The 17,927-nt window shown below is 46.2% G+C and overlaps 1 protein-coding gene and 1 pseudogene across 2 annotated transcripts in view; one reads left to right on the forward strand and one right to left on the reverse strand.

Annotated features, from left to right (window-relative positions):
- The window catches only part of SLC3A2 (solute carrier family 3 (amino acid transporter heavy chain), member 2), a 29,576-nt gene extending 17,374 nt beyond the window's left edge, over positions 1-12,202 (forward strand). The window contains exons 2-10 of the mRNA XM_008573509.1: positions 5,810-6,241; positions 6,625-6,798; positions 7,483-7,577; positions 9,172-9,240; positions 9,397-9,455; positions 9,604-9,784; positions 9,897-10,040; positions 11,484-11,567; positions 11,685-12,202. Of these exons, the coding sequence (XP_008571731.1) occupies positions 5,810-6,241; positions 6,625-6,798; positions 7,483-7,577; positions 9,172-9,240; positions 9,397-9,455; positions 9,604-9,784; positions 9,897-10,040; positions 11,484-11,567; positions 11,685-12,047 (1,601 nt within the window). The 3' untranslated portion in view covers positions 12,048-12,202. The remainder of the gene's footprint in view (positions 1-5,809; positions 6,242-6,624; positions 6,799-7,482; positions 7,578-9,171; positions 9,241-9,396; positions 9,456-9,603; positions 9,785-9,896; positions 10,041-11,483; positions 11,568-11,684) is intronic.
- Positions 12,203-12,959: 757 nt separating this feature from the next.
- The window catches only part of LOC103591110, a 15,684-nt pseudogene continuing 10,716 nt past the window's right edge, over positions 12,960-17,927 (reverse strand). The window contains exons 2-3 of the transcript XR_550538.1: positions 17,115-17,837; positions 12,960-13,039 (exon numbers count right to left, since the gene is read on the reverse strand). The product of XR_550538.1 is annotated as a fibrinogen gamma chain pseudogene (transcript). The remainder of the gene's footprint in view (positions 13,040-17,114; positions 17,838-17,927) is intronic.

Raw genomic sequence — 17,927 nt, forward strand, 5'->3', positions numbered from 1 at the left:
GCTATTTTTGAATATTCCTGTAGTTTCTCTTTTTAGTGTTTACTATCAACCACTAGTTGTTCCATATCCCAAACATATGGTTTTTGTATTCTCTGCTTACAACTTAACGTAAGTAAAAGAGCTGGGGGAAGGGGCTTTCCTGAGTTTCATTTCCATTTCTGAATACAGTTCTGTGTTCTCTTTGCTAGGGGATCATTGAGAATAACAAAGGTTGATACATTGGCTCATTTATTCATTGAAGAAACATGTAACCACATGTGACACAATGTGTAAAGCTCCCTACTAAGTAGTCTTTAGGGACCCAATGATAATCCAAAACAGACTCAGTTACTGCTTTTATAGAGTTTGCAATCTTTGGAGGGAAAGAGACTGTAGGGGAATAATCACTCTGAATCATATACTTAGAAACAGAGATCAATACTCTGAAGGAAAGGAATGGTCTAGTTTGGGGAGGTGGTGAGGGAAAGCTTCCTGGAAGGGAGTGATGCTTCACCCTTTATCTCAAGGATGAATAGGAGTTAACTAAAGTGGGGCAAGGTGGAGGTGCTTTTGAGGGTGGGAAAAAAGTAATCCAGAGAGGGAACAACAGAGGACCCTATAACCTGAGGGACATTTTAAAGGAATTAAAAAAAGGCCATTGTGTTGGGAGTGCAAAGTGGAATTGTGAATGGGGAAAAATGTTTGAAATATCTGGGTGGATAACATCTCTCAGGATCTTGTTGATCATGTGAAATCTATAAAAACAGAGAACATCAATTGAAAGATTTCAAGAGGGTGGTAGCAGTAATCACAGGCCGTAGTATAGAGGATGATTGAAGGAGAACCAGGAGATGTGGGTGGTATAGAAGTTCTAGCAAAATATAGGCAAGTGATAATTCAGTTATATTTCTGGTATTCAAGAATATTTGGTAGCTCTAACATGTATTGTTTGGGAATTGATATATTTTTTATCTGCCTATTTTACGAGTATTAGACAGGATAAGAAATCCTGAATGCAGGGCCAGCCCATGGCTCACTTGGGAGAGCGTGGTGCTGACAACACCAAGTCAAGGGTTAAGATCCCCTTACCCGTCATCTTTAAAAAAAAAAAAAGAAAGAAAGAAATCCTGAATGCAGGAGCAAGAACTGGAACATTTTTAGTCTGGGTGGAGACTTGGAACCAGTTCCAACTGGTTTAGAGAATTATATAGTAGCAAGCAGTGGTAGTTTCTGCTTTTCTTTAAGTTGTGATGTTGTAATTATATTAGTGAGGTTACAGGGTTTATACCGGATCTAGCAGCGGGAATGGAGGATAGGGAGAGGTAAGACCCAGGAAAATTGCCCAGGTGCTTCTGGCCTAGAAAACTGGAAGAATGAAGCTGTCTGTAGCTGAACTGTGATATTTGAGTAGGGAACTGAGGAGGGGAGGCTAAAGGGGGTGTAATAGGGTATGTATAGGGATGGCAAGATGACAAGATGAATTTTGGATAATTAGAAATATAGAACTAACTGAAGATAAGCAATTGGGGTTGAGCACTTAGTTTTAGGGCCATTTTAGTAGATTTGAAAGTAAATGGGCTCTTGAAGGGATTGAGAGCATGTTGAGAAAAGCAAGCATCCGGTACAATAAGATAAAAAAATAAATTAGAAGATTATGATTTGGAAAGGACAAAATAGGGCTGTCATTAATTGTAGATAACATGATCATTTACATAGGACCCCCTCCCCAAAGTCTACAGACAAATTTTTAGAAATATTAGAAGAGTTTAGCAAGGTAGTTGGGTAGAAAATTTAATGTATAAATGTCAGTTGCACTAGAAAACATAATTAAAGAGAAAACACCATTTATAATAGTTTTGGAAACTCTTTAGTCCCTAGAAATAAATCTAATAAGATGTGCAAGAGACTGATACATTTTTGATTCATTTTGTTCATAAAAAGACTCCTGAATGCCCATGTCTTGCTTTCTATTACCGTTGTCCAATAGAGGAGCCAGGGCTCCATGGAGAAATGGCCGATTCTAAGGCTCGGGTCTTAGCAGGTATACAAGATGATCCTGGAGTATTTTGTAATACCAGGAAGTAAAGAAGTAATTAAAAAAGGGGGGTGTGTATCAAAAGGAAGAGGAGCCAACCTGAAAGAGCTCACAATACCTAAAGCAGAACAATTTGAGCAACAAAACAAATAATATAGTATTGGATTCTAACCCAATATTTATAGTATACAATAAATATTCTTTTTTCTTTTTTGGGCCGGAGGAGGGGGAGCTGGCCAGAACGGGGATCCGAACCTTTGACCTTTCTGTTATAACACCATGCGCTCCAACCAACTGAGCTAACCAGCTAGCCCCAATGAATGGGTCAATAAATTGAGAAGAGACAAAAATCCCATACAGAAAAATTCCACATAATTTATGTAGATACTTTCCTCTGAGGGAGGCAAAGCTTAACTCTACACCTCTTGAGTGTGGGCTGTGCTTAGTGACTCTCTTCCAAAGACTGTGATGACAGAGTTTTAGGGGGGATGGGGAATGGGGAAAATGAGGATTTCCACCCATACTGTATGACCATGAGTGCAGAAGCAGCTGGTGTTGGAGGGCCTCAGTGGTCATTTTAAGGTCTCTTATTGCTGCTTAGTCTTTTTGATGAGATCAAATATTCTGTCTCTGATCAGTTGAATGGCTAATATAATCAATCCAAGGTAATATGTTAAAAGTACTTCTACATCTCCCCCATAAATTCATCTATTTCTCTGGTGTTTATATTTTGTACTTTATTTATTTATTTATTTTGGCCGTTGGTTGGTAAGGGGATCTGAACTCCTGACCTTGGTTTTATAACACCATGCTCTAACCAACTGAGCTAATCTTGGCCAGCCCTCCATGGACTTTTTGAAGCACTCCAGTATTAAGTTTTATATTTATCAATGTGAGAAATGCCCTCACCTGTCCAAAGGCAAAGGATGGACGTGCAGACATGAGGTACAGTGAAGCAGGACTTTAATGGTAGTCTTGCGAGATGGGGTGTCTGAAGGGCAGGCATGCCAGAAACGGTTACATCAAGCAATTTATTCCCTAGTGTGCAAGTCCCTCCCCCCACTTCCTCATTGGCTGAGTACTACGGAGATCTTTCTCTAGTCTTTTCTCTACAATCTTTTGTTTTCCTTTCCTCCATCTCCTAGATTTATTACTTTATTTTCTTTTGGTTGAACAATTATAAGCCTTGGCTTGTTTTCCTGCACAAACAGCTTCATCTTGATAGATACAGTGTTGTTGAAATTCCTTTTCATTTTTTTTTTTCTCTATATAAAGATGACCAGTAAGGGGATCTTACTTGACTTGGTGTTGTCAGCACCACGCTCTCCCAGGTGAGCTAACCGGCCATCCCTATATAGGGATCCGAACCCGTGGCCTTGGTGTTATTAGCACCACACTCTCCCAAGTGAGCCACGGGCTGGCCCTTCCTTTTCATTTTTATCCCTTTATCTTCACATGCTACTTTTCTTGAGTTGTTTTAAGAAGCAAAATATTTGGGTTTGATTGATATAGTTTATCCACTCATTTACTAAACACTTATGAAGTATATGTTATCTATGAGCAGGCAGGTTCATTGACAAATAGCACAAGGCCCTGCCACTTTTCTTCAAGGGCAAACAGACATCCAGACAAGGAAGTGTAATAAACAAATGGGACATGAGATGATGACACTGATGCACAGTGGAGGGAAAGTAATTCTGCCTGGGGAGTCGAGAAAAGCTGTCACTTGAACTGTGTAATAAACAAATGGGACATGAGATGATGCACAGTGGAGGGAAAGTAATTCTGCCTGGGGAGTCGAGAAAAGCTGTCACTTGAACTTGGTCTTGAATGAATAGGAGTTTATAAGGTAGAACAGCAGAAAAGAAAGGGCAAACAGCAGCGGAATGGCGTGTACAAGATGCAGGGGCCCAAAAAAGCCCTGCTGTGTTGTGAGAGTAGCAGGTGTTTGAAGGCTGATGTGGCTGAAGGGTAGAGCCTGTGGAAAATGTGGTGGGTAATAACACTGGGGAGGTTAAAAAAAAAAAAAAAGTTAGGGCTGGCTGGTTAGCTCACTTGGTTAGAGTTCAGTCTTATAACACCAAGGTCATGGGTTTGGATTGCTGTACCTACCAGCTGCCTGCACCCCTCCCCCCCAAAAAAGATTGGGGTGGTAAATTGTTAGCTTCTTTATGGCATTCGGAAGGAATTGGCTTCAGCCATCTGGAGCCATGGGGTGCTATGAGGAGATACTATGTTTCTAGGGGGTGTTATGTCGAACCATCTCAAGGAGAACTTCTTACCTCACAGTTCTCAACCTGGAGCTATCATGCTGGGGATAAAGTCCCTGGCTGGCACTTCTTATCTGGCATGCCCAGGGTACCTTGGACCTATTATCATCTTTGAGCACTGGTATGAACCCCAATCTCTCCCTACTTGTCTGCCTCCTCCTCAGAGATGGTTCTAGCTTTCTTAGGGTGGGGATGTGGATAGGTGCAAAAGAAGAATGGTGGAGGATGAGTCTTTTCACACCCCATTTTGCTATTACTTCAGATCTTGGCTTCTGTTTTCTACCAAATACACAGCAATCCTGGCTTCCAGCCTAAGTGGGAAAGGGAGAAAGAAACTATTTCCTTCATCTCCTCTCTGAAAATAACCCAGCTGGAACAAGAAGTTCCTGAGAGTGTTGGCACCTCATAGTGTTGATGTCTGGTAGTCCCTGCTGTGAACTTGTCTCTGCCCCACTTATTCTTTATCCAAGGACTTCCGTGGAGGGAGGTCTTCAAAGCCTCTGCAGTGTCAGCTGCCTCCGGAATTTGGGATTATCTGTGGGGGGCCCTGCAAGAGGGGGAAGGGTCTGTTCTAGGAAAAAGGTGGATGCCTGAGGCCCAGCTCTGGAATGTTTGCTGCAGCCCCCAGTCTCTTCTGGATGTCTGATTCCTAGCTGCTCAACATCCTGGCGCCAGCAACTGGGGGTGGGGTAGGGTAAGGAGGGTGCCATCCTCAACTCTCCTGTCCAAACATTCGTCTTAAAACATCACAGAGAAGACTGGATTAGAGTTAATTAAATAAAGTTAATGAAGCAAAGTGTGCAGTAGTGGGTGCTCAACAAATAGTTGCTGCATGAGGAATTAACTGAAAGAAACTCAAGATGAGTCTTGAAGGAGTGGGAGTAAGACGTGCGCGTAAGCGGAGGTCTAAATGCCAAGTCCTAGAGAGACAAAGCCTGGTGGCGGAAAAGGCAGAAGCTAGGTCTGGCTGGCTTTGAGAGTCAAGTGGCCGCGAAGTTGGGAAGGTGGCCTGAGCCGTGGGCCAGGGGCAAATGGAGGACTGTGTCCCGGGTAGTCACCAGCCTGCGGGGTGGGCAAAGAAGGGTCTCAGTCTTGCCTTTTGGGGACGTTGGAGCCTGAAGTCCAGACAAAGGGCCTCGGATAGGGGCGGGACAAATTACAGACTTGTCCACCTAAAGGTGGCTCTGTGTTAGCCCCCCCCGCCCCCCCGCCCCAGCATCCTGCTCGAAGGACCCTTAGGGGTAGACAGGTTCGAGACGAGAAATCAGACCATGCACGGGTTGGAGGCGTGTTGCGATTATTTCCCTGCACCGCCCACGCCAGCGGTCCCAGAAAGAGCAATCCCCGAGGTTCCACTTTAAGGGGCGGGCCGGGGCGGGCCGGGGCGGGGCTCCGCGGCCACTACCCAGAGGCTGCGTCCCGCTCGCAGCAAAGGCAGTAACGGAAGCTGCGGGCGGAGTCTCAGGAGCGGGCAGGAGCCGCGCCACCCCTCACCAGAGGCTGCGTCTTGTCGCTGATTCCGCAGGCACCATGAGCCAGGACACCGAGGTCGACATGAAGGAGGTGGAGCTGAACGAGCTAGAACCCGAGAAGCAGCCGATGAACGCGGCGTCGGGGGCGGCTTTGGTGGTGGCGGCCGGCGCCGAGAAGAACGGTCTGGTGAAGATCAAGGTGGCCGAGGACGAGGCGGAGGCGGAGGCCGCGGCCAAATTCACGGGCCTGTCCAAGGAGGAGCTGCTGAAGGTGGCGGGCAGCCCCGGCTGGGTGCGCACCCGCTGGGCCCTGCTGCTGCTCTTCTGGCTCGGCTGGCTCGGCATGCTGGCCGGCGCCGTGGTCATCATCGTGCGGGCGCCGCGCTGTCGCGAGCTGCCAGTACAGAGGTGGTGGCACAAGGGCGCCCTCTACCGCATCGGCGACCTGCAGGCCTTCCAGGGCCGCGACGCCCGCGGCCTGGCTGGTAAGTACGGCGCACAGCCTCCCCGCGCCCCTGCGGTAATCCGGTCCCCTGCACCGACCCCCACCCGAAGGTTCTCCACCCCACTTGGAGTGACCGCTCCTGGGCACACAGTCCCTTCCTCCTTTCTTTGAAGAAAACCGACCCGCCCCCGACTCTTTCAAGAGGGTGGCTGACTCAGCATCCTTCCTACCCCCGCGGCGCCAGGAGCCAGTTGCAACCGGTTTCTGAAGTAATGTGCAAGGCTCCTTACGTCAGCTCCCGAGTCTTGTAGTCCAGCCTCACAACCTCCTCACCCACCTAGGGCCGGGGAGAAGGGGAAAATAGGGAGGTCAGGGGCCTCTCAGAGGGGCCTCTCCCTTGTTAATCCAACCCCTCCATTTCAGGTCTGAAGGGGCATCTGGATTACCTGAGCACTCTGAAGGTGAAGGGCCTTGTGCTGGGCCCAATTCACCAGAACCAGAAGGATGATGTCGCCAGGACCAACTTGGTACAGATCGACCCCACTCTTGGTTCCAAAGAAGATTTTGACAGTTTCCTGCAGTCTGCCAAGAAAAAGAGTGGGTGTCTTGGGGTTCCCCAGGAAGCAGCTATAAAGGGTTTGGTCTGACCAGAGGAAAAGCAGGATAGGATTTTTGTCTGGTTTACTCCTAACCGACTCAGAGTTTGTCTGGTTTGCTCCTAACTGGTATAGGGGATGGATGTTTGTCAGGTTTCCGCCTAAAATGGATTTGTCAAGTGGTTCAGGGGCTTTCTACTTGGCTGTACAATCCTGAGCAGGTCATTTAACTTTTGGGCTTTAGTGTCCTAATTTGCAAAGTGTAGGCGTTTACTAAATCAGTGGTATTTAAACTTAAAAAACAGTGGATCCTTTTGGAAAACAATGCCAAATGTCTTACAACTCAGTATAGAAACCTGTTTAATTTTTTTATTTTTAATTTTTTACTCTTTTTAAAGAAGGCTATTTAAAAGGGTTCACTTTGGGGTGGGGAGCCCAGGGCCCCACAACTTGGCCTTCTTTACTATATTATAAACCTTTTGCCTTGCAAGATCTTAAGTTCCTTCCTTGCTCACGTCTGTTTCAGTGGAATGAGTTTTGCCAGGGTTCAAATCCAAGCTTTTGCACCAAGTAATACATAGGAAATGCTTAACATTTGTTGAAATGCTTGACAATGTTTGTGATTTCCTCATTTTCCCCTTACCCCAAAGTCTTTCTCACGATTGCCTCTAATCTTCTGTTTAAGGCATCCAAGTCGTTTTGGACCTTACTCCCAACTACCGGGGTCAGAACTCGTGGTTCCACCCCACTCAGGTTGACACTGTGGCCACCAAGATGAAGGTGAGTGTGTGGGAGCTGATGGCAGGTGGGAGCCAGATGCTGGGGTTGTTGGTCCTTTCACAGCAAGTCCTGTAAAACTAGCCTGGCTCAAGCCCTGCAAACCTAACCTAGCCTCCCCAAAAGGAGGAACACCTCCCACAGCCAGAAAGATAGGCCAGTAGCACACCCCTGTTTTTTCTTGTTCCTTTTCTAACCACTCATTTTTCTTGTTTCCTGGACTCTGAGGATGGGACAGTGCCAGGAAGGGAATTTCTCAGGTGTCAGTCTGGAAGTTTGATTTTTCTTCCTTGTGAGAGAGGAAGGAAGCCCTTTCTTTATGGAAATCCTGTCCTGACTGATTTCTCAGTTCTTGTTTGATATGTTTGGAGTGGAGCCTGGTCTGAAATTGTAAGCATGGGGATCTTCCTATGTATCTGGGACTAGGCCAAGTATTTTATAGGTGTTTTCTAGTTCTTTGTATAACCATACAAGGTATCCATTATTGTCCCTAATCTGTAAATAAGGAAGTTAAGGTTCAGAGGGGCTTCAAGTGCCCAAGATTTGAAGTCCCAGGTAGTCTTACTCCTCTAATGTGCCGTCTCTGAAGGTATAGGCTCAAACTCTATACCTAGCAGGCTGGGAGTAGGGCGTTAAATGTCACTCCAGCTCCTGATGCCTGGCTTCTAGGAAACTGACCAGTTCAGAATGGGTAAAACAAAAATGGAGGCAGATCCTGACAATTTGCTGGCAGCTGTGATTCTGAAGTAGAATTCTGGACTCTCAGCATTTGGGTTGGACCCCTGGGATTATCCAGTTCAGCTCTTGCCAATTGCCAGGAGATCCTTTAAAAGTTACTGATAAGAGAATGTTTTCAGATGGTATGGTATGAGGGGTAGTAGCCTCAGGTGAAAATGGAGACCAGAGGAGAGAGCACATGGAGCAGAGAAAGAGAAGAAAAGGGGTTGTGGGGGTGCGGTTCCATGTTATGTGCCAGATGAATGCCAGGGCTTCTGGCCTGGGCCTGTTCTGCAGAGCTGGCCTCTTTTCAAATCTTTGTCTAAACTGCCCTGGGGCTGTGCTTTGAATTTCAGTCTTTCATCATTGGCCTTGCTCTGACCAGTTCTTGTACTCACACCCTCCCCAGGGCTCAGGAAACTAGAAGAAGAGTAATATACTTGCCTTGACAGGCATTTTAGGTCCTGTCTGCTGCTCACTGATTATGATCTTGGACATGTCTCCTTGCTTCTCTTTGTTTCTCATCTCTAAAACAGATACACTCGTATTAGCATTCCAAGTGCTAAGTGTTAAATGAAGTTATGTTTACTACGGACACACTTTTTCTCTTGGGCCTTTTCCATGGTTGTCAAAGGTGAAGCTTTGTGATTTGCCAGGAGCAGTAATAGAGAAGTAAAATGCCATAGCACTAAGAGAATCAGTGAGAAGTTAGAGCTGGAGAGGAGCTAAGCCTTTGTAATAGAGGTGGGAAAGTGACAACCAGGCAAGGCAAGTGACATGGGGAAGTGCATGGTGGGCGAGGTTTAGTGTGGGCTGGAATTTTCTGATCCTTTGCCCCTGAGCATTGATATCTTTCCCTCCGTTCTTTTACCCTCTATAGGATGCTCTGAGTTTTTGGCTGCAGGCTGGAGTGGATGGGTTCCAGGTTCGGGATGTGGAGAATCTGACGGTGAGTTCCCTTTCCATGTGAGAGGCAAAGCTTGGGTGAGAATAGAGGGACTCAGCCAGGAACTGAAAATGTTTCCTCTTTTTTTTTCTTCTCAAATTCTTGGGACCTATAGACAATGACATTCCCTCTTTTTTGATTCTGCTTTTTACCTTCTAGGATACAGTCTCATTTTTGGCTGAGTGGCAGAACATCACAAAGAGCTTCAGTGAAGATAAGTGGGTGTCAGAACACCCTACCCTGACTCAACTCCATTGGCCTTAATAAAGTGGGGAGGGTGGGGGGGTGTTCTTAGACCACGGAACTTTCTTCACCTCCATTCTTCCTTTCTTGTACCAACCTTGACTCCTACTCTGCCCTGTTCAGGCTCTTGATTGCAGGGACTGACTCCTCCAACCTTCAGCAGATCCTGAGTCTACTTGAATCCACCAAGGACCTGCTATTGACCAGCTCATACCTGTCAAACACCGGTTTCATTGGGGAGCATACAAAATTACTAGTCACCCAGTATTTGAATGCCACTGACAGTCACTGGTGCAGCTGGAGTGTGAGTACCTTGCTGGTGGGAGCAGGGGCAGGGAGCCTTTTGGAGAAAAGGGTGGTTGGGAGATGGAGGCGAAGGTGGGCTATGGGGCTTAGCAGTGTGTCTGTCCCTGCAGTTGTCTCAGGCGGGCCTCCTGACTTCCTTCGTGCCAACTCGACTCCTCCGACTCTACCAGATGCTGTTTTTCACCCTGCCGGGTACCCCAGTTTTCAGTTATGGGGATGAGATTGGCCTGGAAGCAGCTTCCCTTCCTGGACAGGTACCGCTTGCTATCTGCCCAGCACAGTGGGGGAGATTGTGTTCATCCATGGTATCATGATGGTTCATTGGATGGTGGCTGACAGACATGAGCCTTGGGGTGAAACTGTGTATAACTCCTAGTTAGTCACTTAGTCAGTAGCTGGGTGGCCTTGGGCAAGTTATTTTACCCCTGTGAATCTTGGTCATCTCTTCTGTGATACTGGGTTTTTTACAGGGTGGTTAGGCCTAAATGTGTGTGTGTGTGTGTGTGTGTGTGTGTGTGTGTGTGTGTATAAATATTAATCCCTATATAATAAATATCCCTTGACTTGGTGTTGTCAGCACCACGCTCTCCCAAGTGAGCTAACCGGCCATCCCTATATGGGATCTGAACCCGTGGCCTTGGTGTTATCAGCACCACACTCTCCCAAGTGAGCCACAGGCCCACCCTTAAATGTGGGTATGTTTTTAATGGCAATGCCTGCTACCTGGTAGATGTTCAGTGTGGTAGGCACCACTCATTCATTCATTGGACAGGAGGTACTCTGTGCTAGGCTCTGTGCCCTGCAGGAGCTCATGGTTTAGTGAGGGAGCCAGATGAAAAAGCAGAGAAGAACATGGCAGTTAGCGCTGTGACAGGGGTACTGCCATGAAGGCATTCATTAGCTTTAGCCACAGGGTTGGGGTTGATTCCCAAACTGATATTTATAGAACAGTCATTCATTTGTTTATAGATTTAACTAGTTAATTGATTGATTATTGTTTGGGCAGCTGGCCAGTGTGGGGATTCAAACCCTTGACCTTGGTATTACCAGCACCATGTTCATAGATTTTTATTGAATAACTTCTGTGTTCTACACAACAAGGATATAGCAGTGTACAAAAGAGTTGGGGGTGGTGAAATTAGATATCAAGGGTACTTCAATTTTGTGGAAAAAAAGAGTTAAAAGATAATGCAGGACTGGCTGGTTAGCTCAGCTTTTTAGAGTGTGGTGTTTTAACACCAAGGTCAAGGGTTCAGATGGCCTTGACTGGCTACTGGCCAGCCACCAAGAAAAAAAAAAAAAGATAATGCGAATCTTTCCATGAACTTTTGAAGACCCCGTTATAATAAAGATGTCAGGTGCTGGTAAGTGTTAATGCAAAAAAAAGCAGGGTAAGGGGCCTAGAGAATAGGGGATGGAGATATATTTTATATAGAGTGGCCACAGAAAACAAGTGAGATAACAGAGCAGAGACCTGAGGGAAGTGCGAGCTAGCTTGTAGCTGTCTGGGAGCCTTCTAGGCTATGGGAACAGTAGGTGTGCAGGGACCTTGAGGTAGGAGCCTGCCTAGCTTGTCCAGTAGTAGTTAGCCAGGCACGGGTGGGGTAGGTTGTGCATCCGGGAGTGTGGGAATGGGAGGAGGGACGAGGGAGAGTGGGCCCAGGCCTTTTTCAAGTCCTATTTTCTCTGCTCTTCAGCCTGAAGAGGCCCCGATCATGCTGTGGGATGAATTCATCTTCTCCAACACCTCGGGGCTCATAAGTGCCAACATGACTGTGAAGGTAAGGGTTTTAGGTGGGCAGGACCTGCTCGGCAGCAGAGGGTGGGCAGGTGGCTTGTAGAAGTCCATTCCCAGGGGACTGCCTCACCTCCGCCCGCTGTGTCTTCATCTTTCTCAGGGACAGAATGAAGACCCTGGCTCCCTCCTCTCCCTGTTCCGGAGATTGAGTGAACAGCGGGGTAAGGAGCGCTCCCTGCTACATGGGGACTTCCACGCTCTCTCCTCCACACCGGGCCTCTTCTCCTACGTCCGCCACTGGGACCAGAATGAGCGTTTCCTGGTAGTGCTCAACTTCGGGGATAAGGGCCTTTCAGCTGGACTGAGGGCCTCCAACCTGCCTGCCAGTGCCAGCCTGCCAGCCAGGGCTGACCTCCTGCTCAGCACCCAGCCAGGCCGTGAAGAGGGCTCCTCCCTTGAGCTGGAACACCTGAGCCTGGAACCTCACGAGGGGCTGTTGCTCCGCTTCCCCTACGTGGCTTGACCAGTACCCGCTGCCCTTCCCTGCCCCTCCCCAGGCCCTTTGGCTTCTGGTTTTTCCCTTTTTTTCTTTATTTTTTAAAAACTGTCACAGATTATAGATGAACCTCCAAATAGAGTGTTTTTTACCTTCAAATAAAAGTCACTCCTGCCTGGTAAGGTCTTGTCTTCCCTCTGCCCCTCTGTCACAGCAGAAATTTCTCCCCCACTACCCTCCAGACCTGCTCCACAGTGATCTTGGCCAGAGAGTTCCATATGTCTGCTCCTGCCCTTTCATTATTCATTTAGGTACCAAAGCCTAGAGAAGAAGGGGCCTTCCAAGGTCAACAGCAAGGAGGTGTCAGGGCTGGGACCAGCATCCACACCTCCTCGCCCAGGCCGGCCAGGGTGCTCTCCTGGAGGTCTCAGTAAAGGTCCTCAGTCAAAGTGTGGGCAGTTTTCCTGTTTTTGCAGACTTGACATTTCGGGGAGAAAAAGTGGGGGTGGGATGGCACTTCTAAAGGATGCTAGAGGTCATTCCTTCAACAAGAGTTTATTGAACACACAGCAGGTTCCCGAATTGTTCTAGGTCCAGGGGTTACAGCAGGGAACAAAGTGCAAAAATCCCTGCCTCCTTGGGGCTTAAATTCTCATGGGGAAATGGAAGAGAAATAAGACAAGTTGCAGTGTGGTGGATACAGTGATAGTGTTCAAGGAGGAGAAAGTAAAGCAGGAAAGGTGTTTGCAGGTAGAGGGGATTTGAGGTGGGGGCTAGAGAAGGCCTCACCAAGGAGTTAACCTCTGAGTAAAAGTCCTAAAATAAGTGAGGAAATTAACCTGGCTGGGTATTTGGGGAAGCGGCTTTCTGTGGCTAGGTGGGCTGGGGCGGGTGTGCTTGTGAGGAACGAGGAGAGAGAAGGGGGAGGGGAATGGAAGGTTAGGTCCAGCTGGCAAGGAGCGGGCAGATCATGATGGCCACGGTAAGGTGGTCACATAGGGTGCCCGGAGGTTGGCCCACTGCACAGGTAGAGGGCACAGTCCTCATGAAATTGCCCTCAAGACACCAGCTGCAATGTCAGGGGTCCCCATGACCATCCCCAGGTGAGTAGTATGCTATGATGACTCAGAACTCGGGAAAGCACTGGGATTAGTTTTATTACAACCGAAGGACAAGATGCATAGGGGTCCAGATGTGAGGCTTCTAGATGTCTTCTCCCAGTGAAGACCTGGACACACTACCTCCTCCTGGCCACATATAACAACCAAGCAGGGAAGCTCAACTGAGATTTTGGTGCTTAGAGTTTTTCTTGGGGCTGACCTGTAGTCTACAGCCCCTCCCAGAGCTTTGGACTAATACCTTTTATTTTTTAATTTTTAAAAAAATTTAATTTAATTTAATTTAATTTAAAAGCTGACTGGTTAAGGGATCTTAACCCTCAACTTGGTGTTGTCAGCACCACGCTCTCCCAAGTGAGCTAACTGGCCATCCCTATATAGGGATCTGAACCCGTGGCCTTGGTGTTATCAGCACCACATACTCCCAGCCACGGGCCGGCCCCTGGGCTAATAGCTTTAATCTTCATTCCCTCCAGAGTTTGCATGTCCCAGAGCTCTCATATATCACATTGTTTGCCCGGTGGCTGAAGTCCCCTAACAAACACTCCTATCAGGCAGGACATTCCAGGTGCCTAGAGATCACTAGCTGAGGGCAAAGGCCCGACCTGGGTAAGTAAATTCACCACACACGAGGGGCTGATAAGTGGAGTGGGAGTTGTTGGAGGGTTTTGAGCAGAGTGACATGGTCTGACTGATTTTAACAAGCTAACCGACTGGCTATTTGGCTAACCTGGAGCAAGGAAGCTGGTTAGGATGGTTTGCCACTGCAACCTAGAAAATGGTTGACCTTTGAACAACATGGGTTTGAACTGCATGGGTACACTTACATGTAGGTTTTTTTATTTTTATTTTTGTTTTATTTATTTATGTTTTTAAAAGATGACCGGTAAGGGGATCTCAATCCTTGACTTGGTGTTGTCAGCACCACGCTCTCCCAAGTGAGTTAACCGGCCATCCCTATATACGGATCTGAACCTGTGTGTGGCCTTGGTGTTATCAGCACCACACTCTCCCAAGTGAGCCACGGGCTGGCTCCATATGTGGGTTTTTTTAAATAAATAAATTTGTGAAGCCATCCCTGCAGGTACGCGACAAATTCATAAAGTTCCTTTTCTTTTTTTTACAATGGTCCTTACTCTGGATTTATTTAGAATACAGCATATGGTACTTATACCATACAAAATATGCATTAATCGACTATGTTATTGGTAAGTCTTCCATCAACAGGCTACTAGTACTTAAGTTTTGGGGGAGTCAAAATTATAGGCAGGTTTTTGACTGCTTGTCGGGGCTGGTGCTCCTAACCCCCGCATTGTTCAATGGTCAACCACTTAACTAGGATCGTTGAGTGGAGGTGGTCAGAGGTATTTGGATCCTGTGTTTATTTTGCAGGCAGATTCACAGGGTTTGCTGTGGGTCCTGTCGCAGTCACAGTAATTCTTATGTTGGCCTCACAGCCCTTGGGGTTAAGTTTGGCCCTCCTAGCTTCCTTTTATTTATTTATATTTTGGCAGCTGGCCAGTAAAAGGATCCAAACCCTTAACCTTGGTTACAAGGCCTTGCACCTTGCTCTAACCAACTGAGCTAACCAGCCAGTCCCTCTCTTAGCTTCCTTATGGAAAAGAACACTGGACACTGAGCCTGGGCTTCTCTTCCTCTGGGCTGGGGCTTGAGATGGGCCTGGGCCTCTGAGGGTATCCTGGTGTACTGGACAGGTCAAGAGATTAGAAGACCCAAATAAAGGCCCTGGCTGCCCACCTTTGCCCCGTCCTGCCTGAGGCCTGGGAGGGAAGGAGTACCTGAAGCAGTTCCTGAGAATATACACCCAGCCAGCTGGACCTCGCCGCCTCTCTGCCTAGGGTTTCCCTTCTCCCTCCCCTTCTGGCCCTTGTCTATTCTGGGCCTCTTCCTGAGGCTCCCCACCCCTTCCCTGTTCATGTCCTTTCTCAGGTTCCCAGCTCCAGCTCCCCCTTTTTCCCTATTCCTCTGCCTCCTGACCTTCCCTTTGACTCACAAGATTTGTCATAGTGTCTCTACAGATGGAGCCTCGTCATTACTATGTGCTTTGCAATTTACTGTGGAGTTTCACTTAAAAAAAATTGTAAAATATGCATGACATAAACTGTACCATTTTAACTATTTTTAAGTGTATAGTTCAGCGGCATTAAGTACATTCACATTGTGCAGCCAACAGCACCATCCGTCTCCAGAACTTTTTATCATCTCAAACTGAAACTGTACTATTTAAATAATAACTCCCCCCATATTTGTTTTTTAAAAACATTTTATGGTTGTAAGAACACTTAACATGAGATCTACCCTCTTAACAAATTTAAGTGTATAATACATTTTTACTGACCTTAGGTACAGTGTTGTACAGCAGATTTCTAGAGTTTATTCATCTTGCTTTAACTGAAACCTCATGCCCATTAATTAGTAACTCCTCATTTCCCCCTACCCCTAGGCCCTGGCAACCACTCCACTTTTTGATTCTATAATTCTATGAATGTGACTATTTTGGATAACTCATGTAAGTGGAATCACGCAGTGTTTGTCTTTCTGTGACTGCCTTATTTCACTTGGCACAATGTACTCACTATCCATCCACATTGTTGCATATTGCAGAATTAACTTTTTTTTTAAGGCTGAATGTATTCCATTATGTATATATACCACATTTTCCTTTTCCATTCATCTGTCTGTGGACATCCTTAGGTTGTTTCCACATCTTGGCTATTGTGAATAATGCTGCAAGGTACATAGGGATGGTAATATCTATTGGAGATCCAGATTTCAGTTCTTTTGGATAAGTACCCAGACGTGGGATTGCTGGATCATATGGTAGTTCTGTGTTTAGTTTTCTGAAGAACCTCCATACTGTTTTCCAAAGTGGCTGCTCCATCTTGCATTCCCACCAACAGTATACAAGGGTTCCAATTTCTGTACATCCTCGCCAGCACTTGTTGTCTGTGCTCTTGATGTCTTGTCTTTTTGATGATAGCTGTCCTGACAGGTGTGAGGTGACATTTCATTGTGGATTTGATTTGCATTTTGCTGATGATTAGTGATGTTGGGCATCTTTTTTTTTTTTTTCCTTTTTGTCTTTTTTCATGACCGGCAACGGGATAGCAACCCTCAGTGTTGCGCCTGCACCGCGACTGGCAACGGGATCGCAACCCTTGGTGTCGCATCCGCACTGCGCTCAACCAGTGAGTGGACCGGTCTCCATATGGGATCTGAACCCTCGGCAGGAGCGCTGCCACACTCCCAAGCGCCGCACTCTACCGAGTGCGCCACTGGGCCGGCCCGATGTTGGGCATCTTTACACATACCTGTCGGTCATATATATATATATCTTCTTTGTAGAAACATCTATTGATGTGCTTTGCCCAGTTTTTAATTGGGTTATTTGTTTTTTTGCTGTTGAGTTGTAGGAGTTCCTTATATATTTTGGAAACGAACCCCTTATCAGATAAGTGGCTTTCAAGTATTTTTCCCATTCCATAGGTTGCCTTTTACTCTGTTGTTTCCTTTGGTGTACAGAAACGTTTTAGCTTAATGTCCCACTCGTTTATTTTTGTTTTTGTTGCCCGTGCTTTTGGTGTTATCCATGAAATCATTGCCAAGACCAACTTGGTGAAGCTTTTCCTCTATGTTTTCTTCCAGAAGTTTCACAGTTTGAAGTCTTACATTTAAGTCTTTAACCCATTTTGACTTGATTTTTGTGTACAGTAGAAGGGTGCAAATTTGTTCTTTGCATGTGGATATCCAGTTTTCTCAACACCATTTGCTGAAAAACTGTCCTTTCCTCATTGTGTATTCTGGGCACGCTTGTCAAAGATCAGTTCACTATATATGTGTGTTTATTTCTGGGGCCTCTATTTTGTTCCATTTGTCTGTATGTCTGTTTTTATGCCAGTACCATACTGTTTTGATTACTGTAGCCTTGTAATATATATACATATGTATANATCACCAAAATCATAGCCATCTCTGGCATCTCCATCAATGAAGTAGGCATACGTCAGGCAGAATTTGTCAGCTTCAGGTCCCACCCTGAACATGGCATAGTCTGCAGTACTGGTCCTGCCATTCCAGTCTTCCTGTTGCACTCTTAATGCGTATGGGATTGCAGACTGTGTGCTTATCAAAAGAATCTTCTCATTTCCCAGCCAAAACTCTGTGGTCCAGTAGGAGACAGATGTCTAAACCCTTCCTTACATTGAGTCCAGTTTCCGAAATTCACACTGCCATCAAGTCTCTTCTGAAGCACTGTCCATCCATTTACAGATCTATCAGTTTCACAGTAGACTGAGAACTGCTGGTTAGCTTCCAGAGGTTTGTTAAAGTAAAGCCCACTGTCTTTGGCTCCCTTATTGGCAGTGTCTTAACAATCTGTCAGTTGTATCACATATTTGAGCTGTGTCTTTGCAAGGTTCCTGGCACTTTTCTTCATGTTGAGCTACCTTCTGTTTCAAGTTAATGATCTTTTGATGATTTAAATTATGTATTTCCTGCAAAAATTGAATTAAATACTTGATTCATGTGTTAAAATCAATGCTTCATATTTCCTTCTACCATTTTCTTGGAATTCTGAGTAGTGCTCTATCATATTTGGTTTTGATGTTTCATCAGGATTATAGCTGACTTGGATTGCTTTGATCAATTTTTGGCTTCTGATGTTCTGTTTTCTTTCTTTCTTTCTTTCTTTTTTTTTTTTGGTGGTTGGCTGGTACAGGGATCCGAACCTGTGACCTTGGTATAACGAGCTAACTGCCAGCCCAAGATG

Source organism: Galeopterus variegatus, unplaced genomic scaffold (genome assembly GCF_000696425.1).
Source record: "Galeopterus variegatus unplaced genomic scaffold, G_variegatus-3.0.2 Scaffold926, whole genome shotgun sequence".
NCBI classification, from domain to species: domain Eukaryota; kingdom Metazoa; phylum Chordata; class Mammalia; order Dermoptera; family Cynocephalidae; genus Galeopterus; species Galeopterus variegatus.